The sequence below is a fragment of the Numenius arquata genome, chromosome Z (genome assembly GCF_964106895.1).
Source record: "Numenius arquata chromosome Z, bNumArq3.hap1.1, whole genome shotgun sequence".
Lineage (NCBI taxonomy): Eukaryota > Metazoa > Chordata > Aves > Charadriiformes > Scolopacidae > Numenius > Numenius arquata.
The window spans coordinates 31,406,935-31,433,337 of NC_133616.1; the positions used below are offsets into that span (position 1 = coordinate 31,406,935).

Genomic DNA, 26,403 nt, shown 5'->3' on the forward strand with positions numbered 1-26,403 from the left:
AAGAGGAACTTCTCATACAAATAGTAATACATTTTCAGGTATACGGAAAATATAAGCTGTATTCTCTAACAGTAAGTCACTGGATTCTGGACTAGAAACTCTGGATTCAAAACTAGAGTATTTTTGACCTGACATCTCCAAAATCTGAAAATGCTCTCTTTCACATCTGTTTTAATGTTTTCAATCACTTTCACTGAAAATGTTTTGGATAGCCTTTCTTCAGAATAGTAATATTTGTGATCTAACTTTTCCCTAGTGTAAATCTGGCAATACACTGGAGTCAGAATTAGAAATAAGTTTTTATACCTCATCTTTTTTCTATTACAGTCCACTGTTTCAGTTTTGTTCCAGCTTCCATCTGAGTTAGGTTTGATGCAAATTGTTCACAAATTAACTGGCTGATAAAACATAGTTGCTGGTATTTGCCATATGATAGTATTATTTGTGCAATAGTATGTGGTACTAGAAGAAGGAAACTTTTTTATTCTCCTCATTGCTGCAAATATTGATTTTTTTGCAGATCAATATCCCTTTATCCCCAAACCAGTTTTAGGCAGTTGTTTTCCTTGTCACTTTTCATGCCACCATCCTACGTCTCCATATACCTTATTAATGCAATAATGCTTAGGTACTAGGCTGTTTTTGTCACTCACTTGGGCAACAGTAAAAAGTTAAGCACTACCTGGCACAATAATATAAATTAGGATGAAAACTTTTAACAGGCTTTTACAAGAACTTTGGCAAAAAATCTTTACAATAGAAATAATTTAGAAACTAACAATTATACTAAAACTAATTTTATAGTAATTCTGTTGATGTTTTTCTCCATATGGCTGTTTACTAAAGACTGTTGCGTTTAAAGAGAATTTAATATGAGATACTAATTTGAATGAGAAGAAAATTTTGAAGATATGTAGCTGTAGGGATACAGTCATTAGCAGGGTCTGCAGCTGTTGAAATGCATTGACTCTAATGGTGAAGCTAGGAAAATGTAAAAAAAAAAAAAAAATTAAAACAAGAAAGAAGAGGGAGAGATAGAATGACAGAATCATAGAATGGTTGGGCTGGAAGGGACATTAAAGATTTAAAGATCACTTAGTTCCAACCTCTCTGCCATGGGCCGGGACACTTCCCACTAGACCAGGTTGCTCAAAGCCCCATCCAGCCTGGCCTTGAACACTTCCAGAGATGGGGCATCCACAACTTCTCTGGGCAACCTCTTCCAGTCCCTCACCACCCTCACAGCAAATAATTTCTTCCTAATATCTAATCTAAATTTCCCCTCTTTCAGTTTAAGACTATTACCCCTCGCCCTATCGCTACACTCCCTGATGAAGAGTCCCTCCCCATCTCTCCTGTAGGTACTGGAAGGCTGCTATAAGGTCTCCCCAGAGCCTTCACTTCTCCAGATTGAACAACTAAACTCTCTCAGCCTCTCTTCGTAGGAGGGGTGCTCCAGCTCTCTGATCATCTTTGTGGCTCTCCTCTGGACTCACTCCAACAGCTGAGATGAGGTGCATCCATGGGTTCCTGAAGGAACTGGAATATAAAGTTGCTAAGCCACTATTCATCATATTTGAGAAGTCATGCCAGTCCGGTGAAGTTCCCACTGACTGGAAAAAGGGAAAAAAAACCCTCATTTTTAAAAAGGGAAAAAAGGAAGATCCAAGGAACTACAGGCTGGTCAGTCTCACCTCTGTGCCTGGCAAGCTTATGGAGCAGATCCTCCTGGAAACTCTGCTATTGCATGTGGAAAATAAGGAGGTGATTGGTGACAGCCAACATGGCTTCACCAAGGGCAAGTCATGCCTGACAAATTTGGTGTCCTTCTATGATGGGGTTACAGCACTGGCAGATAAGGGAAGAGAAATTGACATCATCTACCTGGGCTTGTGCAAACTCATGCGCAACATTCTTGTCTCTAAATTCGAGAGGCACGTCTCTAAATTCGAGAGGCATGGATTTGAGAAATGGACTACATAGTGGATGGTTGCACTCCAAGAGTTGCAGTCAACAGATGGATGTCCAAGTGGCAACCAGTGACAAGTGGAATTCCTCAGGGGTTGGTACTGGGACCAGTGCTGTTTAACATCTTTGTCAGCGACATGGACACTGGGATTGAGTGCACCCTCAGCAGCTTTCCTGACGACACCAAGCTGTGTGGCGCAGTCGACACACTGGAGAGAATGGATGCCATCAAGACGGACCTGGACAGGCTCGAGAGGTGGGTTTGTGCAAACCTCATGAAGTTCAACCAGGCCAAGTGCAAGGTCCTGCATCTAGGTTGGGCAATCCCAAGCACAAATACAGGCTTTTTGGAGAATCCAAGAAAGGGAGATCCCCAAGAAACAGAAAGGGAGACGTAGGTGCCAAGGAAAGAGATAGGGCAAAGGGGGAGGAAGAGAGAGATACAGAGATGGAGAGAGAATGGAAAACGCTTCCCAGTGGCCAGCCAGGAAGAGAAGTATGTGGGGCTCCCCAGATGAACGTCCTCCACCACTTCCCTCTCCAGTGGAGCAGATGGTCCCCCCTAATAGTACTTTTCCCAGGATAACTTGATATTTTTCCTCAGGAGTTACACAAATTCCCCATTTGTTGTTCCTGCTTTTGAAGCTGTTAGTGCTGATGGTATGTGCTGGGTGGATGGTGCTGGTCAGGGAGGGTGCTGCATAGCTGGTTTATTGCTGAGCTTTCTACCAACACTAAATTTGGGATACAATAAACTAAAATTCTCTACTTATTGTTGAAGACCACTACTGATGTGGGTTTAGAAAGACTCTTCAGATACAGAAATCCTCAATGACATAGTAAATTACAGTCTAAACAATAAAAAAGTTTAAAATAAACTGTAAAGGCTAAGATGAAAGGTCAGCAGCAATTTGGATGCATTCTCACTATTTACATGGCTTAATGTATCAATTGTATCAATTACAATTAGTTTAAGGTTGTTTCTTTTATTGCTACTGATGGCATATGTTATTATTTATCTAATGTACATAGTGTTGGTATAGTGCATTATAATTTTCATACATTTGGTCATTTAAAATAAAAAATTGTTCTGTGCTGTGGCTGTAGGGACCACAAACGCATCACAGACCTGGAATGTTACCTCAGAGCACAGGAACAGATACAGCCTGTAAGGACGGTTCACATGACATGCAGTCTAAATCTTGCCATCTGGATCCATCTGCTCCTTACCAGCAGCTGCAGCATCATCAGATCTTGACCTCATGTAGCCTCTGAACCACTGTATTAAGAAAAAAAATATATTGTTTTGCCGCATCATACATTTCTCATGATAACATTTAGAATCCTTTTCACATTTTTCAGTCTGCTTGAGTAATAGCCAAAGACTTGAGATTTCAAAGATGCACATCGCTTTGTCATTAAATTTATCTTTTTACAAAGTCTTTTTACTGACCTGGGCCAGTGTCTAGTGAGAGCTTAGTGAGCTAAGAAAGACTTTTCCTAATCCAAACACAGTTAAAATACAGAACTTTCTTGACATAGTGCACGAATTCTAGATGAAAGCAGTAGCTCCTTTTTCTTAAAAAAACTCTGCAAAAATGAAGTCATCATGGTTTTTTAGAGGAGTTTCAGTGAGGTATATAAAAATATTATTTCAGTGAGGTATATAAAAATGTGATTCACTCCTTTAAAAATGGGGGGCTCACTTATTAATACAAATTTAATGTATATGAATAGAGAGGACCGATAGGTGAGTGAAGGGTTAGCAATGTATGTGGGTGGATAGATAAAGCCAACTGAACATGCCAAATGCGATAATGAAAGAGCCAGTTCTTGTATGATAGGAAACATTATTTGGGCTTTATGGGTAAAGAAATGTAGCACATCCGCTTTAAACAAGTTCACTCATGTCACAAGCAATCCAACTATTGCTGTTGGCACAATGCCTGCAAAGCCCATTTAATAGCTGGGTAAATGTTTAAGCAGTTAACTTGTTTCCAGCTCTCTGCAACTGAGGCTACACTCCTACTTTTAATATATCTATATTACCATAAACCCAGCTTCTGCCCGTGAATCAGCCTTGGAAGGAATGACAGATAGCACGAACAATATCAGTGACGTAAAATATCAGAATAGTATTTATGAATATGTTCAGGCACAATACCAAGCTACTGGCTAAAAATTTGCATGCAATTCCAGGGAAGGCAGCCTCTGTGTTGCCTCAGAGAAACCAAGGTTTAAAAGTTTGTTTTTACTATTTCCAACACTCCTTGAATTCCCACAGCAGTTAGAGCCATGAGAATATTGATGTGAATAAGTTAATGTACAGATCTAAAAGATTATGTCCACGTCAGACTTCTTTTATTTGGAGGTTTGGCTTCCTGCCATGTGTTCAGGCAATAAATTGGCTGTAACAGAGCTGCTTCTAGCATTCTGCTGAGTAGAAGTATCCCAGCAGAGACAATAGGAGGCAAAATAAGGTAAGCAAAAGTGGAATATTACAGCAAGGTTTTCAATAGGCTTCAATTTTAAGATTATTTTATCAGACTGCTTGTCTAGATTTTAAAAAATAGCACTTTTTTCAGTTGACTTTAAAGTTTTCTTCTAAAATCTCTTCCTTTGTCTAGTTTATGTCTTTTTTTTACATAATCCTATATTTAGTTTAGAGTATAGATTTTGTAAAGTCTGTCTGATTTGAAAGTGACAATAACCTCATTATTTGTTAGCTGTAGGATGCCAAAATTTCATTTTAATCCACTGTTAAATTGTAACAAAGTTGGAGGAATTATTTCTATTCTTTAGAAGCAGGACTCAGCTGCAACCCAATACATTCAACAAAAATGGATCTAATCCTTTAATACTCTTAGTGATACCTAGCAATGTGGTATGAAGTAATATTTGGATCATACCACCATGTGAATGAACTCCAAAATTTTAAGTTCTGTTTTCATGTACTGAATTTGATTTAATTTTATGATCAGATATGTCTGGGTGTAAGTGGAAGAGAGAATGATGGCTAAGAACAATTGAGATTACTAAGGGGGCAAGAGAAGCTGTATAACAGAATTTCTTTCCTGCCTTCATATAAATAAATTGGTGTGATATATGTAGCAGGAAAATTTTTCGAACTCCCTGTGCTTTTAGAGTTTTCTTGTTACCCTTGGCCACAAATATGCTCAAGTATATCTGATTTCAGCAGTTCGAAGATCTGTAGTTCGAGTTTCTGCTTCCCTTGTACTTAGCTTAAATGTGAAACAAAATAAATCAGACTCAAGTTTCCAAAACAAAAAGTGGTTGACTATGTTTGCAGCCAAGAACAGTATTCAGCTCTTCCTAGCCCTCTTCAACTAGCATATACCTTGCAGAAGAGAGAAAAGAACTGAAGAAACAGGCATGAAGGACATTAAAACAAAGAAATAGACATAGGGTGTGACACACCATGTTTATAACTATGAGTAAGAATGAAAATAGTGGGAGTAGGTGACATCTGTGTAAGAAGATGACATGAAAGGAAAGGCTTATTGAGATGGGAGTATTTTCATGTCACTCAGTCTTAAGGAACATGTGAGGAAATTCAGGCTATGAAAGCTTTTGTTATTTGTTGTAAAGAACTTTCTTTGTTCTGGAGAGCTAACTAAGGTGAAGTTCTACTGTAGACTTGTCCATTTTCTACTTGTTCAAACAAGCTAGAATAATTAAACTTAAGTACAGTCCTTCAGAAATTCGAGATTTTCTTTCTAAATAAAAAATTTCCCCAAAATTTATCCACTTCCTGAATATGCTTCTGAAAATTTATTTGAACTGTCCTGCCCTCTTCAGGAATTCTTTGGGGTCCTGGCTTGTAATCATCCTCCTTCTTGTCTTACAGCAGTGTGTGTAAATAACGCAGATGCAAGACTCTGAATGGTTTGCAAGATATCACATTAGTTCTAAAAAAAATCCTTACACTAAGCATTTCGGACTAACTTAGCATACATCGGCATTAGTAGCTGCAGTATATGAAAGGCAAATCCAGCAGAAAACAATTCCTTGGCTGCTTTACTGGGTATAAGAATCAGATATTTGGATCTTCAGAATTTATGATCAAGTGCAGCCAAACTGCAATTGCACTTATACTTTCAGTTGAAATGTTCTGTAAGGGATTAAATATTCGGCTTTGAGCATCCTAGATCTAATGAAGTCTTGATGCTTTGTTAAGGCTGAACACCTAGCACGCTAACGTCTCTCAGGATCCACAAGCTGGTATTACCGCCCACATACTCAGCAGAGCCTGATTCAGTTTGATATTTGTAGAGGCCAGGTCCCAGTAAGGACTTTATGGAAAACCACAAAGGGTCTTCTCTTTTGTTTAGTATGCTCAGTGATAAAGCAATTTCAGCAAGATGAAGATGACCCATCCTTTATTTTCTACCTCTGACTACAAGTTATCTTAACTAGGAAGAATAAGTTAATTCTTTCTAATAAATGTTTCACTTTTCAGTGGCCTAACTGGATGTTTAGTTATAACTAAAGAGCCAAAGAGAGTGAAAAAGAGCCTTAGTTAATCTTCGTAGTCTAGTAACAAGAGAATTGCTAGGCACAGAAGTCTTCCATTTCTACCATTTCACATAAATATTTAATGTGAAAATCTGCATCAGTGAACTGAACCAAAGCAGATGGTGGAACTCCCCTCCCCATGTGAATTCACAAATCATTACATTAGTGTCAAAGCCATCATCTATCTGGCCTAACTGATATTTACTTATTCTGTGCAAAGCTGCATGGAGCTAAAATTATAACCATCTTCGCTTGGTTCATTCACCAGGGTACCAGACAAAACTGAAGCTCGTTGTTTTCTTTGGAAACAAATGACAAAAAAAAAAAAAAAAAGATTATTCAATCCAGTTAGTGAAGTCTAGCTAGCTTCCTATGATTGAGAAGCATAAATAAATTAAATTGAAGTCACGTAAACTGCTTATATTTTATCTAGGATGAAGTCTTTTAAAATATATTCTTTCAACACAAATGTATCCATAATAACCTGGATCTTAGTGGAAGTGTGGATAGATAATTGATTTACCATCACTGGAAACATACCATTTTTGCCTTGCAAGACACAGACTTGGGTCATGCAAGCAGTCAAACATTTATTGAGTTTATCCTGCTTCCTTTAACTGTCGTTTATACTCTTTCAAAATTGTTTCTCAACCGAAACATGAAGTAGTGTGACAAATTCTAACTCCTTCTTTCGGACTGGAAAAAGAGAGGCAACCCAGGTTATCAAGATTTCTGAAGTTCTTCTGCAATGCTGCTCCGCTCAGGCCGCATAAAGCCCTATGAAGTGTCTCTCCATGAAAGGCAGTCTGTTAAGAGGCAATCTCTGCCGAGAACTGTGAAAACAACTTCTGGAAACTCAGGTAACTCTTTCCTGAGTCACAGGTATGTTTGTAACTTGGAAAGATGATTCCAATCCAATGCAGAATCCAACCAAATTAAGTATCTGGAACAGTTTATTATAATAATTTCAAAAATAAAAATACCTGGAGGAACAAAAATAATGCAAGCTTCCTTTAAAACAACTAGTACAGAAATACTCCTCAGAATTGTGACATTAGATTTTTCATACCACCAAACTGAGACCTGTAGCTCCCTGGAAAAGAGTGAACAATATCGCAGGGCCACCAACCATTTTATTTGAGACACAGTAGTAGTTCTTATAATTCTAGTTAAAAGTTGAATTTTACACTATAGCTATTACAATATAACAATTTTAAAAGGTTTGCTGTATTGATAACTGTCTTCTCTGTCCTGTTGCTTCTTCGAACAACCCATTCTTTTTTCGGGAAGCCTGACAGCCTCAGTTGCCAGGCCTTTGAAGAGAAGGTCTTTGCCTGTGCATAGACCAGCTATGCCTGTGCTGAAGATCCAACACAGGATGTGTCAGACTTGCCACTTCTGGAGGATGTGACTTGGGCTGTCGGGGTGTGCATCATCCACCTGTTTTGTTGACTGTATGTGCAGAGTTTCTGCACAGCCTAAACAGGGTGAAAAGAAAGTTTCTCGGACATGACTATTTTTTTCAAAATGTCCGCTTAAATACAGATGTTTCAGAGGGAGTACATCAATATAAAATGAGTTACAAAGTTTTCAGAGCCAGAACATTATGTCACTGCTGGTGCATGTTGAGTAACCTGTTGTTTTACTTGCCTGACTGTTCTGGCAAAGAAAGGAGTGTTTGTCTTACAGCATACCCTGGAGGTCTGTGTGGTCTCAGAAATGTCTTAACTGCATTTGAAAGTCGCAAACCTCTTCCAGTAAAAAAACATTCAGCTTTACATAATCAAAATTGTGCCTTATAGTGTTATTCTGTAGGTGTTTGACATCCAAGTGGTTGGACCTACATCCTTCTGACATTTAGAACAGCACAGCTGTGCTCAGTAGTGATGGGGAACTTTTTCCGTCCTGACAGCTTTTAGCTACGAAGACCTGATTTTTTCCAGTAAGAGATGTCAGGTCCCCAAAATAAATGCTGCTATTTTAGGTAGCCGTATTCACGCAAACCTAAAACTCTTGTCTGTACACAAATCCAGTTTTCAAAGTGCAAAATTGGGAAACAGGCAAGTACTTATCTATAAAATAAAGGAAATTAGTCTAGAGACCGTATGCTGCAGAGATACTTTCCCTACATCACCTCTTCTTCAGAATGAAAACTTATAACTTAATTCTGTGTTTTTCACATCTGCCTCCATGTGCAGGCTCCTGTGCACAACCTTACTTTGGCTCAGGGTCCCCACAGGGCTCTTTGCCTCACTGTAAGACTGCTCATTCACCAGCCAACTGCTAATTCAGGCCCCCTCTCTTGTGTTCAAATTCATCCTGTCCCCATTAGTCTCTTTCAACACAGGTATCTGCAGGTTGCCCACAATCCCCCTTCTTACACTGTCCCTCAGGCTCTTGGGTTGGACGCCATTTTTTCAAGCTCAAGTGTTTGCATATGTTAACTCTCCAAATGGTTTGGCGTACATCTTTTCTACTCTCTGAGATTACCTTCCAATCAAAGAAATCTTTACTTTCCCCCTTCACACCACCACCAAGCCCCAAAACCAGCTGCTTAAGCCCACTGTATAGTTTCTATAATATGTTCGCAGTACTGTTCGTGGTTCAAAAATACATAGATTGTAAAGTGAAGACTGCCATAAAAATATAGTTGATCTTTTTATTATGGAATTTTACCATTTTTCTGTTGCTAGTAAAATTAATTACAACTCATTTTTTGATTAGTGTTTAGTCTACGACAAACACTGAAATGCTATATACTGACTGAAGATTCAAAAACAGTACATTTTGACATAGATGAAGATGGTCATCATGAAATATGCACCAAGGATTCACAATCCCATGAAGGTAGTGTGCTTTTTATACCAAAACTCACCAACCATATGTTTAGTACTGCAGGACATTTTTGAATCTACTGTTCTATATACTGTGTTCAGTTCTGGGCCCCTCACTACAAGACACTGAGGTGCTGGAGCGTGTCCAGAGAAGAGCAAAGAAGCTGATGAGGGGTCTAGAGAACAAATTTTGTGAGGGAACTGGGTTGTTTAACCCGAAGAAAAGGATGCTGAGGGGAGACCTTATCACTCTACAGCTACGTGAAAGGAGGTGGTAGAGAGGTGAGGGTTGGTCTCTTCTCCCAAGTAAGAGGTGATAGGACAAGAGGCAATGGCCTCAAGTTGCACCAGGGGAGGTTTAGATTGGGTATTAGGGAAAATTTCTACACCAAGAGGTGAAGCAGTGGAATGGGCTGCCCAGGGAATCGGTTGAGTCACCATCCCTGGAGGCATTTAAAAGAACTGTAGAAGTGGCACTTAGGGACATGGTTTCGAGGTAACTTGGCAGTGTTAGGTTGATGGTTGGACTTGATGATCTTAAAGGTGTTTTCCAACCTAAGTGATTCTATGATCCTCTGATTGTACATTTTTGTAGATGTAACATTATATTGCATCTTTATGAATATTGCTAATGATATAAGAAAACTTTTATTCCAGTTTACAGTAAGTACATAATATATTTAAATTATATGAAGATTATTTTATTCACTCCCATTTCTGTTAATGGGAAGTTTAGATACTTGGCTATTAAGAGAGTGAAAACAGAGATAATCCTCAGAGACAAGGGCAAAATGGAGAAAAATAGAGAAGATTTTGGAACTTGTGAGATTATTTTATTTTTCATGGAACTCTTCTTTTATCTCAAACGGGGTTTCTGTAGTTGACACCAAAAGCAGTAGCACAACTAACATCACAGAAGTAGTTGTCAGAGGTTGTTCTTTAGGTATAGAAGAGGCAAATAACAACAAATGCAGTTATCTAGAATAATAAATTTTCCAGAGATGTGAAAGTAGGGAGAAAAAACAATAAACCATATTTCTAGCCAAAATACAGGAAAAAGTTGCAATTTGTAAGGTAGCTATCAACTTACTGAAACTTTATTTCTTACAAAACCCCAGCTTTTACAGGAATGAGAAGTCTGTTATATATGCTTCAAATAAAGACATAAAAAGGCTTGTTTGATATATTTATAAACTAAATTAATGTTATTTTTATTCTATTAAATTGTGAATAATGACAACTGCATTGATAAGGTATTTAAGTGTTCTTTATATCTTTTGAAGTGTTATTTTTATCTTTTACTTGATAACTTTATAGAATTTTGAAGTAACTTGAACAATTAGTATTGCTAATTTATGAACAGATCCAAAACCTGTATAGGTATACAATAGAAGGAGTTTATGAATAGATTTGTAGTGTGACAATCCTGATGTAGAAGATACTGATGTTCCTGGAAGAAAAAGAAAAAAAAAATGCTGTGCTGTGTCACATTCTTGTATATGTAAATGCAAGCACCACAAACATATATTCATGATATAGTTGTCAACATTAAGTCATATTAGGAACCAGCTGTAACCTGGATGTTTGTGACTTTGACATGAAGTGGGTGATGCCTTCCCCGGAGAGTATGATTCAGGCTGGTGTTAGAAAAGCCTGAAACCCCATGCGATTGCTGCCCGTTACTTTCCAATATTGCACATTTCGCATCTGCTGCCGAAAAAATTCAGGCTTCTCTTTAGGCCTTACATCTCATTACTGATCTCTGTTTTCTCAGGTGTGTTCTCTTTTGCAAAAGATAGCTAATCAATCATTACATTTATTAGACTTAGAGTTCAGACTGCTTACAAGTCTAACTGTAAAGTCTTATGGGGTTATATGAATTCAGACAGCTGCAGGAAATGAAACCCGATGCCTATTGCTATTACGTGCTCTTTCTCGGATTATGTTTTAAAACAATTGTTTCTTTGTGATGTTTTTTAATTTGAAGAAAGTACCTATCTATTTCCACATATTTGTTAAATCTCTTTTATTTTTCTGTTTTAGATATTGCGTGGTTAAGTGTGTTCACAAGGAATGAAGCAGCAGTTACTGGTAAGACTCCTGTGGGAATAAAAGGTATCATTCTCTTTGTTAGGATCTGGTTTTGAAGACATGTTTGAGGGTAGGAAAAGAAGTAAGTAGACTTGACGTTAGAAATAACATATTATACCAGATTTTCATTTAGGTAAGATTGCTGGACAATTCTAAAAATTAAACAGCCTTTCTGTGTTCCATAAGATCAAAGTCACAAGAATTGCCTCAGCAAGTTATGAGTAATGGCTTGGGCTGAAGATAAATGTATATGAGGAAATAGAATGTATACACGCTAGAAAATATGGTTGGTTTTTTTTTTAAAGAAAAGTGCGTGTGCTCTATTGCTCACATATGGGTCAAGAAAAGAAATAGATATGGAGAAAGAGGAGACACATTTTTGGAACACTCATATTGTAAGCATAAGAAATTATTGGGAAAATCAAAGATATATTAGTTCGAGCTATTCCAGCAGAAGATAAATGTATTCCAATTTCAACCATAAAGGGCTGCTGTAACAGATGACAGCAAATATCCATCTGGTCCAGGACTGTACCTTGAACAATGACCAAATGAGGATTTATAGGTAACAGTATAAAATATTGATACTCTCCCAAAGCTCAACGGCTTTGCATTTCAGGGACACACACAAGTGGTTTCTTGTATTTAGTTGAGTTCAAAGCGTTTCTTTTGAACGAATTTGTAGAATTGCCCCTTAGACTCTCAGGCTTTAGTAACCCGAGAGGCTTGGTAATTCATCCAAAGGCCATCAGAGAGTGGAAGTATTATGTATGAAATTGTGGAAAGATTCCTTATTTTCCATGCCATTCACTGTCTGCCTGATAGACCGCTTGTCATGTTTTCAGAGGTGGTAGGGAAAGTTAGGCTTCTTTGGATTTACTCAGACTAAACAATGTACAAGCAAGTCGCAATAAATTCTATAAACAAAGACGAGGATAATTAGGGTGTAACTCATATTGTCATATGTCCCATATCAACTGGCTGAACTCCTGCCTCCCTCTTTGGGATGCCTCTAATTAAGAATGCTGTTGACTTGTTTATGAAATCTCTCTTGCCCGCAGCCGCAGCTGAGGCAATCTAAACTAATGTCAGAAAAAATAATAAAAATGGCAGAATTTTAGACATTCTACTACATTTATCTGAATATGTATGTAAACTGAGTAAAATGCACTAAGCTGGAGTGTGTCTCAATTTTTAAGAAGGATTTTTATGTTATTTTCATGCTGTTATTTTCGTGCTATAGCTGGCTCACGAAAAATTCCTTCATGAAACTTCCACAAAAGCATTACAGGTAGGGTAACTAAAATCAGGGCCAGGATTGGAGCAGCTAAAATCAATCAGGTGAGATAAGTATGTTCTGCTGATCCCAAATACCCTTCCAAGGCTAAAAAGTACCTTTGATAACAAGAAAAAAATATCTCCTTAACTGCAACTGTTAATGCATAATTACCTAACCTCTGTAAAATTTGGATTCAGTTGCTGCAGTGATGTACACATGGATCAACTGCTACTTTCAGATTTTTTGTCTTAAGCAGTACGCCTGAGATACTTTTAAAAGCACAAGTGGTATTATTTGAAGTAAATCTGCAAGGTAGTCAGCTAGTTATAGCATCATTGGATACTTATTAACGTCACTGGCTTTGCTAGGTAGTGCTCATGTATGCCGTATGAATTGACAAAGGGAATCTTAATTTGTTTACTTTCTGTTTATCTGAATCTGAGGCCCTGAAGTACCAAAAGGTAATGAATGTTGTTGGTTTATCAGTCTGAGGAGTAACCTGTCCCACTGATACTGTTCTTTCCTGCAGCTGAAAAAAAAACGGTATTATCTCAAAAGGGAGTAAATCCAATGCACCTACAATTGTGATAGTGGGAAGATTTTGACATAGAAAGCACGCAAAAAATAAAAGGGAAAAAATCCTACATTTTCCACAGTAATGTATACATAGTCGGGTATATTACATAAACATGTATACATTCAGTAATAATAGAAATGCCTTATATGTATATATCTGTGTATAAATGATATTCCATATATTAACTCTAAATATAGAAAAATGAAGTATATATATATGGCAAATTTAGAGTATCATAAAGTCATAATTTTAAATACTTTATAGAAGAGAACCATACCAAGCGTGATTATATTTGTTTCTATTCCTGCACCTATCAATGTAAAGTGAACCCGAATGTTGTATCTTTACAAAGTATTTTAGCTATGCTTCATTTTACAGTGATACACATTTTATAACAATATTCTCCTCTGTGGAAAACAGATTCTAAAAATTTGGTGATCCTCACACAGAGATCAAAGCTTAATGAATTTGTCCTGTTGTGCAAGGGTAAGAAGCAACTGTCTCTGAAGGTAAGAAAAGCTTTATTTCCTTTGCAACTTGTGGGTGCTCTTCCTTACTAGAGGACTATTTCTCCCACAGATCTTTTCAAATTCGTTTTCCTTTACTTACCACATTCCACAACTTTTGAATACCTCCCTCTGTTCTGTCTGGGGAAATATTTAAAGTAGGCTATTGCAAAAATCATTGGGTTAGGTAGTTGACTACTGTCACTAGAAGACAGCAGAGGATGTTGGGTTTCAGCCTCTGTGGAGGGAGAGGGGGATTCCTAACCAGAAAACATGCGGGAAATGAAGGGAAGAAGCAGGAATGCTGCCTTGGAAAGAGATGAGTTTAAGACGGGAATTATTTTCTCCTATTCAACTTGAATTACAAAATAAGGAATATGATGAAAAGAAAATACAGCTGTATTATCCTGTTTTAAACATTTACCATCTGTTGTCAGAACATTCTCATTTCCTCCAGCCTTGTGAAGGTTTGTTTATGGTAGGAAGAGCAGGTGAGGATAGTTTTCCCTATTGGAGGGTTATAATCTTTACTAAAATCTGTCTGGGGAAGAGTGTTATATTGGAATTTATGCTCTGAAAGAGCATAAAAAAGAAAAAGTCTAAGAAGCTCTGTTTCCACAGATTATGTTGAGATAAAGAATGACCCTTCATCTAACACTGGCTATGCATGATGGTGTAAATCACCAAATGCTTCCTCAAATTAAGTCTTTGATGTTTTTTCTTTGCTTTTCATTCACAGATGACTTTCCATAAAGTATTGTATTGCAAGATACATTAATTACATTTATAACCTATAATCCCATTGGGATTTTCTTCTGTCCTTGAAAAAAACCAACTATTTAAAAGGATTTTTCTGAGATTACCTTTCCGTAAACTAATTGTTTGTAGGGTGTTCCACCAAATTAGGCAAAGAAATAAGTGTTGAGCCCTAATGGATTTTACTTCCCAATCACCTATTTTAAAGTACCAGGTTATACCAGATTATGTTTCTTGACATGATTAAAAGTAGTTCTTATCTGAAAATGAGGGAAGATGTATTTAGTGTCTCCCAAATATGTAAAAAGCTTGGAAAGATCACTTACTTTTCTTTTTCCAGCAGAATATGAATAATTTTCTTAATCTCAACAGGAATTTTCATATGGAAGATGCCAAGGTGTCTTATCTGTGATAAAGTTTTGGTGTTCTGTTATAACATGGTTCAGTCTTGGCTGCATTACAAAATAGAATCAGGGCCTTAAAGAGGCTGTCTTCAGTGTTTGTTTTCAATGCAATTAATTTTGCATTGCAAATGGTAAAAGAGGACTATATTCTTGGAAGTGTTTCAAAAACTTATCAACTTACTAATTTTGAATAACTTGAATGTGATCAGTAATGGACTTTATAAAAAGGAGAGTTTTCTTTAGAATTAATGCTACATTTGGTGGATTAAAAGAGCAAAATATGAAGACAAAATTGTGGTTTTAAACACAGGTCTTAAAAACATCCTGTTCAGAGCCAGATTATCCTTCAGTGGAAAGATGCAACATGAAAACATGCAAGCATGAAGATCCTGACTTCAAACAGGTATATAATCATGATCAAAAAAATAAAAAATGTGTCTGAGAGAGGGTGTATGCAAGCACAGGTGTAAAAGAAGTGCAGCTAAATGCAATCCTGCTGTTACTCATTAAGTGACTTTACTTTCGTACTTCAGCTGACTTTTAGTATTTTCCTCAGAAAAAGGAAAATAAGAACTTTTCAGTACCTTTGACTTGACTTGTATGCATGAGTACATCCTTCAATCTACAGGAAAAATATCTGACTTTCAATTAAAACATGGAAGGCGGAGATGTTGCCCTTATTATTATGCTTATATAAAACGCAAAATAGTTTTCACCTGGTAGACATTCTTAGACGAGGTCTAAAAAATCTGGATGAGTGTATTAGCAGATCTAGAAGGGTTGGATTACAAGGGTAATGATATTTTTAAGAAATAGTGAATCCATCAATCAAAAACTTCTGGGAATTAATAAAACCATAGAAGATATATAATTTAATATAAATAAGAAATTAAAAGTAAGCAGTCCCTACAGTACTTTCAGACTGAATTCTCTATCAGCAGATGATTATAAATCAGGAGTAATGCATTGTGTACAGAAATGCAGGTAGCCAGCTGGTTTCTTAACATGTTTTTGTCACCAAAGCTTGATTTTGTTGGCTATTCTCTACATATTTAAATGGTAAAACATTGCGAACACAGGAAGGAAACTACTTTAGTTGTTTTCTAAGATATCTTAGACATTCTAAGCTAGAGAAAATGAAAAACTAAGTAAATGTGGCTAAGAATAATTTTTGTTAGTGTGTAGTCCAGTGGATTTACTATCCAAGAGGATTGAAAAAACAATCTTTCCAATTTCAGTGAGCAAAATTAAAAGGATCAGATACCTTTCGGAACTTCATAAAAGTGAATCTGACTGAACACTGAAAACCTAAAATTCCAAGCCCAATATTTCTAACATTGCTAACATTTTTCCTAAATCAGAAAGGAATTCTGGTAATTTGAAATTAAAAAAACATTCTTGTTTGAAGTCATTTTGAAGTGGTCTTTTAAAGGTATAAGTACTAGTCATATTTTATTAATAATTAATGAACAAAATCTCCTGCATGCTGGGCCTCGAAAATCCAAGAGGCTCCTTCAGTTTAAGTTCTGGCTGAGGTACTTACTTGCCACAAAATATTCCCTGGCTCTACACAGGAGAAAGCAATGAAGCTTAGGAAATTTATAAGGCCACTTCCAGTCCCCTCCTTGTATGATATAAACTGTCCCAGTCATATTGCCTTCTTCTAAAATCTATTTCATGAACTTTTTAATAGAAAAAGATATGTCTTCTTCTGTGGAGCTGTTCACAGAGAAAGAATTAATGTCTTCATGGCTGCAAGTTTTGGGGGACAGCTGGAAAGAAGAGGTGTAACCGTTGCCTAGAAAGACCTGTTCATCATTCTGGGTTTCTAAACAGATAATTAAAAGGACACATTCTTCCTGAGAACCCATTCATTACCTAACAAGACAGATAGTGATCTACTCATCATGGTTTCTTGCTGATGCCTTCAAGTAGAAAAAAAAAAAAAAAAGTTACGCATTTGTGTGAGGAAAAAAGAGCAGTCTGCACTTGAACCACATCCAGGTAGGCCAAGAGGCAAAATCATAGTCAAGTCTGAATCATGAAATTCTTAATAAAGCTTCTAGAATGAGCGCATTGATCAGGAAATAATTTCTGTTGAGATGAATTAAGCCTTCACTGTCTTTAGGATGAAAAAGTGTGTGAGTAGTTGACTGAGATGGAGAAATACTTCTTATGGCCAATGACAAAGCTATGTGATGCTGTGATGTGATGTTTAGTCTGCTAGCTTTTAACAGCAAGTTTTAAGACAGGCATTTTCCTTCTTTTATTGGAAGACTGCCAGTAGAATTACCAGAAACGTGAGAATCTGTGGAGCCTGCTGTTATACCGACAGGAAATGTTAGATATAGTAAATTTTCATTTCGCTAGCCCAGGCTTATGGAGACAAGGTTCACAATCAATATTTATTAAAACGTCTTGTATTAACTAGGCTGTAATTATCACAATAAAATAGTAACAGCTTGTAACAAATAATAGTTTATATCAATACCTTATTTTGATAGGGGTTTAAGTTAGGAAGGTAACAGAGATCGCAAACAATATTTATGGCAATACTGTGCTGGCAAGAGCAGAAAACTGTATCATACATGCAGTCATGCTCCAGGTGGTCCACCTGGAGCCACAGCAGAGAGGACAACCCCAGCGGCTCACTCAGGAGCAGGCTTACATTTACTTGTAACTTTAATTATCTAACTCTGGCAATTAACGACACGGACTCTGCTGGAGGGTGAAGCGAAGACGTTTATGATAAGATTCAAGTACCTTTTATAGTCTGTTGCCACAAGTTGGTAATTGTTCACTGTTCATGCGTCTTGCATAAGTTCCTTAACTGTTAAACTACAAGTTTGCTACAAAGCACAAAGAGACAGTTCTCTATTCACAGTTCTCTTGGAGATGTTTCCTTCTCAAGAGATTATATGCTAGCTATCTGCAGATTTTACTCTTCCCACAGTTTCCTGCTGACCAGCATGAGAATGTCCTCTGAGCTGTTGCCAAGGTCCACAGTCTCGTCCGGGGGATCTGTTTCTTGCTCCACATAACTCTATAATAGAGCATTCTTATCATAATTAATAATACCGTACAAGCAAATGCAGTTAATCACACAAAAGGATGAATTAAGACATACAGAGCAGTATTTCTCTTTAGATCCACCACAGAAAAGTTTTTCCCAACCATGTCCCCACACATGTTGACAATGATGGGAAGTTTCCCATCCCTTTATATATATAATTCTCCCACTAGCCAATATGGTTTCTTTTAGCACAAGTAAGATTACATTTACAAACTTTGTCATTTGGACAGTAAAGTGGTAATCCTAGTAATTTCTGAAAAAACCAGCATGTGCTTATGATGTTGAAATGAGTTTTATTTAACATTCACTGTTGACATTAATGGCTAGATTTGACCAGGAGTTCTCAACTAGACTGTTAGTGTTTCAAGCCTTTCTTATCTTCTTGCAGGCTGTCCTATAAATTAGCAGTTTCCTTAGAAGTCTCAACCAGAATTATGCCGTCATGTAGTATCAAAACTGGTCCTGTATCCTTGAGACGCAGGCAGATAAACAGGGAGTACAGGGGGAACAAATAGTAGAGGGGGGAGTTATCAAGGAGAGTTGTTCACATTCTCTGTTGCTACATGTTTGTATAGGTTTTAATATTCCTATTTTACCATTTTAATTAATTATGTATAAATTTTTACTATTTCTTTTTCACTCTTCCAGAAGTGCAGGTTTTAGTGATCGTATGTTGCTTATCAGAGAAGTATACATCTCCTGCCGTACAGATCTGTAGTATCTCCCTTCAGTGTAATTTATGTTCTGGTTCAGCCATTTTACTATTGATCATACATAATCACCCTCAGTCCTTTGCATATGTATACTTAACCCTCTCAGCTCTTATTAAGTACTAGTAGCACTCAGTTTTCCCTCAGTTTCAAACCTTCCTTTCTCTTTCCTTTCTCCGTTGATACCCCTCCTAAATTCCTTCTTGACTTAACAGATTTGCTTGAAAGATTACTGAAGTCAACAATTCTATCACTAGATTTGGCTGCTCCTTTTCAAGCTGTTCTCTCTTGGCAGATAATGCAACGTTATTAGGTTATTATAACTCAACAGCATTTTTCCAAAACTTTGCCTGAAATTCCCCAGCCTGGGTGGACTGAGATCTGAGGGCCTGCAATTCTCCAAGATCCATTAAGACCTGTAAAAGTTTTTATTCTAGGGTCCTCTCTACTTTGCTGAGTAGTTAGATGAAGCAAAGCAGGACAGAGACAGTTTAAGTCAGAGGTTAGCTATACAGTCATGTGAGGTCTTGCTGAGGGCCTTACTCTTTACTGCAGTTAAATAGGCCAAAATAAAGAAAATGAAACTCCAAACAGGAAAAATCTGGCAAGTGAGGTCCACAGAATTACTTTGGTTCAGAAGTTTGGACTGTATCAGTTATAACAATGCAATGTTTATTGTGTTTGGCTGCTGGCTGGGGTCAACCCACTGCAGTCCTCCTTCACACCCAGCATGCAAAGCCATTCACTCAATCCCACTCCCCACCAGTGGAACAGGGGAGAGAATAGCAAGAGCAAAAACTGAGAAAACTTGTGAATCAAGATAAACCCATGTAATGCAAAAGTGCTTATTCACCTACTCCCATAAAAAGACCAGTGCCCAGCCAGTCTCTGAGCAACACCCAGCACGGAAGCAAAAAAGTTCCCACCCTCTTCTTCCAGTCACCAGTCTTTATGGATGACCATGACATTATATGGCATGAAGTGTCCCTTCGGTCAGTCCAGGACAGCTGTCCCAGCTCTGTCCCCTCCCGGCCTCTTGCCCACCCCTAACCTACTTGGTGGAGTAGAGTGAGAAAAAGAGAAGGTCTTGATGCTGTGCATGCACTGCTCAGCAGCAGCCAAAACAAATCCAAAGTGCCATATTACTTATTTGTAATACTTCCCTAGGTCTATAGCTTCTTTGATGCAATTGTGGTGACAGCTCATTTTTACAAGTTTGCTTATCGTCATTGTACGACTCACGCAGTTTTTGATCATGTACTCATTTCCTTGTTTTATCTGAGGCAAAATGTAGATTGTAGTGTGCCCTGTTCTCCTTGTGCAACATGCCATGGCAATGTAAGGTGTTTTCTTCTGTTTCAGCTAGCCTTCATATCTGTTCCTTCTTATCTTTTAGTTGCTTCCTGTTATAGAGTGCAGAAGTTGAACTTAGCCTGGGGCTCATTGTGCCTTAGTCAATATGACTAAATCATTTTGAGTCTATTTATTTTAAAACTTGGATAGTACTCTCTCACATCTTTCTCTGTAGCTCCTGTCACTGATGGAGCTACACTGCCTTATCCATAGATATCCACAGGGATCCTGTCTATCACTGTCTTGTTCCATAAGACAATATTTTTCTCTTTAACCCGTGGAGACAACATTTGTAACATTTTCCTAACGTGAGCCTACATACGCTATCGCAAGTGCGTTGTGAATCACCTATGGGACATGAGTAAAGGTGTATTTTTTTGTCACTAAATGTGAAGCCTAACCTGCAAATTGGTTCTTCATTTACTGCAATGGCAAAAGAATAGTCAGATCTATAACTTAAAACCAGTTGGTTTTTTTCTTGGAAGTTGCAAAGGCTCCCTCAGGCATGCCTACTGCCATTGGAGCTGTCCTTAGGATGAACTTCATCTGTCAGTAGTCCAAACCATATTCTCCAGGTTTGCTCATCAGCCTTCTTAACAGGTCATAATAGAAAATTATCTATGCCATGATTTCTTCCGAAACACCTTGTTCTAAGAGCTCCTTCAATGACCTGCTGCAACTCCCAGCCCTAGCAGTGTTTGGATACGCTTCTACTCCCCACTCCTCTTTCTTCTCCCCATCACACAGTAGCATCCCCAAAATCTTCCTGTTATGGATCTCCATCAATTTTCCATCATTGCATGCAGATACAGCAGGTATTTTTGATTTCTGCATCTCCATGTGCTTTTGCAAGCACCTAATTATGGCCTCACATTTATCAGATCCTATTGGAGTCTCTCTTGCTCTAGGGTGAATTTCTGCATTGTACACGTTAATCCTTCTCCTTGCTTCTGCGGGTTTTCTTATTCTCTTATTCCATTTGTATTTCCATATTACACTTCTGAGTCCCTAGAAGGTATTTCTTTCATAAAAAAAAAATTGTCTTCAACTTTCTTAATAGTATTTCTTAAAAGAGAATTTTTTGATACTCTGCTCTTACACTGGTTTGTCAGGACAGAAAGTTTTAGCTCTTCCCATTATAGCTTTGCTAATACAGGAGGTGTATCCTCAAGTTTCTTTCATGTATTCTGCAATAACTGCAGACATTTCTTTCCATTCCCTGTTGTCATATGGGCTAAAAGGACACATTCCTCCTTCCATGGAAAGGTGGATATTGCCACGGTTGTAATCTCCAGCATATCTGGGATCCTTTAATATCCTCCTGCTTTTCCCCAAGCCTTCAGTTTAAATTTAGAGATCCCCTTAAACATTGTGCACCATGATAGTACACCAGACTGGTCAGATTTATAGAACTGCCTTGTGGGTAGGATGAGAGGGTTCAAAAAGATCACTCAAAAGGGAAGATGAAATAATTTGATTATTATGCATTCATTTACCATCTCAGTCTCCCGCAAAAGATACTATAAATTCCCTGCTCCCTGACAAGAGGGTGAGTTGGGGAAAACAGAAGTCTGAACCTTTCACTGTTTAAGCTCTTACTATTAGCAGCAGATAACTATTCACACAGCCTTGTCAGTGACCTCCTCACTCAGTGCACAGGCTCAGGAGCAGGGGCTGGTACCCACCCTGCAGGGGTTTCAGGCAGCTGTGCTCAGTCCTTTCAGCAGGTGTGCTTACACATACTGCCCTGTAGCCTTTGCCCACCTATAGCAGCTGCTGCCTTCTTGGATGTGTTGTGGGTTACATGACCCGTCGTGGGTGCCAGTGCCTGCTGGAGGCTTTGGGCAGGTTCAGCACCTCCTTGGTACCCCGAGTATCAGTTTTTGCAGATTTAACAGGGCTACTAGTCTCCAGGGCTTATGGTTTCAGAGGCTATCTCCCAGCACGTACTCTTCCACTCTCTGGCGTGGTGTCTTCTGGTCACTGTTTCTCCATCCTCACCCTGAGGCGCCTGAAGAGCCCAAACACATCCACACACACAGAGGGACTGTTTTGACAATAGCCATTCCTCCAAAAATGGATCTTAAAAAAAGCATACTGAAAACTGGAGATGTATGAAAAATCATAGGTAATAGAATAGTTGTGGTGCTGTAACATTCTAATTTTACTCCAAAAGAGGGAAGAAAAACTGTAGATTGACATTTTGTTGCTAGTGGCAGTTGACAGGGTAGGTCTGTGGTAAGAAAATAACCAGGTGAAAATCCTAAATTATCCCAATAACAGGTGTACTGCAGAGGAAAACTGTGCTGGCCTTTTCGTGAAGCAAAGGAATGCAGCTATGGGTCTGGTCATCCTTGGTCCTTTGAGGGAGACAGGTATTTTATTCATAGTTATCACAGAATCTGTCCCAAAATGATTAGGTGTTGCCAAGATTTATCATAAAAACTGGTGAATACGGGTCACTGGAGAAAAGCATTCAAAATATAACAAGCCAGCAACATACATGAATTTTTGTCACATGAAACACTATAGAAAGGCTTTAAAAATATAAGTTATTGTCTTTGCTTTGTGTATTTTCATAGCTGAGTGAAGATAATCACTTTTTCATCATGCATTACCAAGGAGATTCAGTGCAGTTCCAGTGCTATGAAGATACAAGTTACTACCTGTGTGTGAATGACGACTCACTTGATATTCGCAAGCGGGAAAATGAAGAACCCAATGAGGACAAAAATTTTTACTTTAGGGTGTCATATTTACAGGAAAAGTAACTTGCCTCCCTTCCAGTGGCCTAAGTGTCTATACAGCTAACAGAAGAGAAGGAACATTGAGATCAGCTTATTTCCATTTTGGCTTAATTTTTACTTTTTTGTAATTTCTTAAGTCACCATTTTGCATGAATAACATCCTTTATTTCCGTACTTTCAATAGGACAAGAGAAAGGCTAAGTTTGAAAAACATACTAACTGATCAGTCTCTTTATGTCTTACCTGCACAATTATGGTTTTAAGGAGCTGAATTCTGCTGGAAGGGGAAAAATACACAGGGGATATTTGAATACAGGGGAAAAAGAAGGAAGCATACATTGATACAAAATACAAAGCACTAACTAGTTCTCCATAGTGTAAACATTTGACTTTTTAAAAAATGTCTCTTACGAGAAGAAAACATTTAGAAGTTATCAAATGCACAAGTGCATGTTCTGACTGACTGACTGACTTTGGGAAAGGAGTAGAAAAGATGTCTCAGGTCTAAGTGAGAACAAAGGAAGAGGCTGAAGGTTAAACAGAAGATCTCTCTGCCCGTGCAGCTCCAAGTCAGCCCATTTGCAATTTCCATTATGCATTTTGCAATTTCAGCATCTATCCAGCACAGCAGCTCTCTAAGAAAATGTACACAGAGCATCAGACTCACACTACGCAGGCAGAGGAAGGGAGGCACACTGAACTGACGGGGCGTAACGGATGCCTGTGAACAACGGCAGAAAATTACTCTGACATACTGGCTTCCATCTCTGAATCACAGAAGGAAATGCAATCGCCTGTTGACCTGCGAAGCAGCATGCAGAACAACATCTGAAAAATAATTAAATGTTCAAAATTACTGAATAAAATAAACACTGTGTGCTTACGTCGGGTAAACTGGAGGAACAGTAAGAGTACCTGCCTTTTAGCAACAGGTTCTGCCAGCATGAAATGGAAGATGCTGACACTTAAAAGTCCGTAGACCATACTCTGCAAGGCACAAAACATTTGAAATACAAGAGGATACAAACCAAAAGTGTACATGGGATCATTAGATGTGAAAGATCTGGTTCTCCACTGCTGCGCATGGAGTCCCACTGTGATTTAGTGGCAATTTTTGCTAATGTAAGTCATTTGGGCATATATGTGTATAAATGATAGACATCACACACCTACGCCAAGAGGTTAGCACTTAGTTGCAGTGGAACAACCAACAATCCGCTCAGCACTTGCAGGAATTGTTCTGTGTAAGTATAATAAACAATGCATACCTGAAATAGGTCAATCATATCAATGCACATTACAGTAAGGCAATTATCTATAGTAGATCAAACTCCAGAGGTCTGTGAGACCTTAAAAGATTATTTTTTTTCCCTTACTCGCTGTGTGGAGTTTCACTGCTGGGCTTCTTGTCTTATTTAAACAGTGAATATCATTCTGTTGCTTCCAGTGCTGACTGAACAGAAGAGAGCTTTTGAGTATTCCCTAAATGATACTTACAACTTCTGGATCTGTTCAGAGTTTAGTGATGTCAGTGGGAAGAAAAAAACCCCAAACTCTAGATATTGACTTCAGCATACATTACACGAGAATTAAATTGTTTTATGGAAAGCTCTTATGGAAAGCAGCAGTGGTGTCTTTGTAAAGTTTTGGATTTGAGCTATAAGATAAAAATGTCATTTGACATTGTAACTATAAATGTTCATTGAAAAACAAGTTTGCAATATCTGGATCCTAGCCTTTGCTGGATTCTTATTTTACTCATACAAACTCTTCAAACTGACATTTTCAAATTCCCACTAATCTGAGTGCCTCATGAATGGCAGATAAGTTTTTATTTTGTGAGGTGGAAAGCATGTAGAAATGTTATTTAAAAATAGGAAATGAAGGTCAGTGAGTCTTTTAGAAAAATATAGCCTCTAACACAATACAAAAAATATTTATCCAATGTGACTAACAGTTGAATATGAAATATAATTACTATTTTGTAGTTTATTTTCAAAACAGTACTGATATTCTTTAACTTTTACTTAGCAGATGTGATAATCAGTAAAATACTAATGCAAATATTTTACTCTTCTTTTTCTCCTCTTCAAAAGCTGTGCCTTAAAGAAAATAGCGTGTTCTGTTTGCTGCAGAACAATTTAATGCAAGTATTCTTCATATATGACTTCTAGTACTTTGACCATATTTATGACTGGTTAGAATAAAGCTTGCGAGAAGAACTTGAATAACTAGAAAGAATGTGATTGTTATGTTAGTTAATCTGACAAAAGCTAGCCAAAGTAATGTATGTAAAAAAGGGAACTGTATCTTCTTAGGATCTATTTGCTAATTTTTCAGGAAACCAGAGTTCTTTCAATCATAGAGAAAGGAATTGTCATTTACAGTAACAAAACACTGAAGACTGGTAAAAGAATGACTGCATTAAAGCGTGAGTTTCATAACAATTGTCATATATTAAAGCAAGAGACTGGCAGCCAGCCTTGCTAGCCCTGAAATACATGCCTAGTACACACTGTGTTACATACCACCTTCATTATGGTTAGCCAAAAGAACTAGAAATTAGAATTAGAAATTGCTAGCCCAATTAATGCTCTTACAGTCTAAACAAAATATAACAATCTAGCATTAGTGCAATTGCAACAGTACTAAAACTTGTAAGTAATCCAAGTCACGCAGTTTCTATTAAGGATCATTAGAAACACAACACATCAATAGACAAAATCTCATTTATGCCTCTTGCCTGGTGTGAAGTTCTCACCCTTCCATTCCCTCATAGCCTTAAGTCAAGCCTTGTTTCTTAGATAGGATAATGTGTTGATGTTGTCATTATAATAGATACAATAATACATATGTATCTCGTAATTCTGCACTGATTTTGATGGAAGAGTATTCTATCTTAACTGTTGCTGCTTTTAGGTACACATGGCATGCTTTTGAAATAAAAGATATGTATAAACAGAGATTCTTTTAATGTCATCTTGGTTTTGTTTCTATTTGCCCATGATTTGTCTAGGCACACTAGGCACACTAAATTCCTCCGACTTTTGTGTGTTTTAAACAAGACTCCTCATATTCTATGTATATATGAATAGCTGCAGAGAAACAGATTCTCTACCAGCTCCTCTGTTCATGGATTCTGACAAATTACATGGGCTAACTAGAACCAAGGACAAAAGCAGCTAATAAGGTACAACTCCTATGTCAACATACAGTTCATTGAAGCCATCCTTCTCTAGCACCTCTCGTGGACTTCTGGTGAAGGGTAGTAAACTTGTATTCAACTTTTATTACACTATCGAGCTACAAAAAAAGTTCTCAGCAGCTGAAAACAAAAAATTTCTTTCTTTTTCCAAACCCTGATATTTATTTCCAACTGATACAGGGCCTAGATTTCCTGTGTCTGGAATGACTGAAGGGGGCAGCCAAGGAGGTCAAGGAAAGAAAACTTTCCCTCTCTTTGGCATTTGCAAGGCTGTATTTGCTGTACTGTGTTTAGTTTTGGGCTTTCCAGCACATACTGGATGAAGGCTGAGCAGAGGCACAAGAATGGTTAGAAGGATGGAACA

General features: G+C 37.7%; 1 protein-coding gene across 1 annotated transcript; it reads left to right on the forward strand.

Annotated features, from left to right (window-relative positions):
* Positions 1-4,395: 4,395 nt before the first annotated feature.
* LOC141477377 (uncharacterized) lies at positions 4,396-25,790 on the forward strand. Its single transcript, XM_074166532.1, has 7 exons — positions 4,396-4,448; positions 7,211-7,364; positions 9,229-9,351; positions 11,382-11,429; positions 13,706-13,794; positions 15,262-15,354; positions 22,670-25,790. Exons 2-7 carry the CDS (start codon positions 7,253-7,255, stop codon positions 22,856-22,858), a joined length of 654 nt encoding a protein of 217 aa, XP_074022633.1. The 5' UTR covers positions 4,396-4,448; positions 7,211-7,252; the 3' UTR covers positions 22,859-25,790.
* The last annotated feature ends 613 nt before the right edge of the window (positions 25,791-26,403 follow it).

Bases quoted from the DNA above. Each gene is read 5' to 3' on its own strand.
- LOC141477377 (XM_074166532.1), top strand. From the start codon at position 7,253: ATGCTGCTCCGCTCAGGCCGCATAAAGCCCTATGAAGTGTCTCTCCAT. The intron at 11,430-13,705 runs GTAAGACTCCTG...TGTGGAAAACAG, and splicing joins GAATGAAGCAGCAGTTACTG to ATTCTAAAAATTTGGTGATC. The intron at 15,355-22,669 runs GTATATAATCAT...GTATTTTCATAG, and splicing joins AAGATCCTGACTTCAAACAG to CTGAGTGAAGATAATCACTT.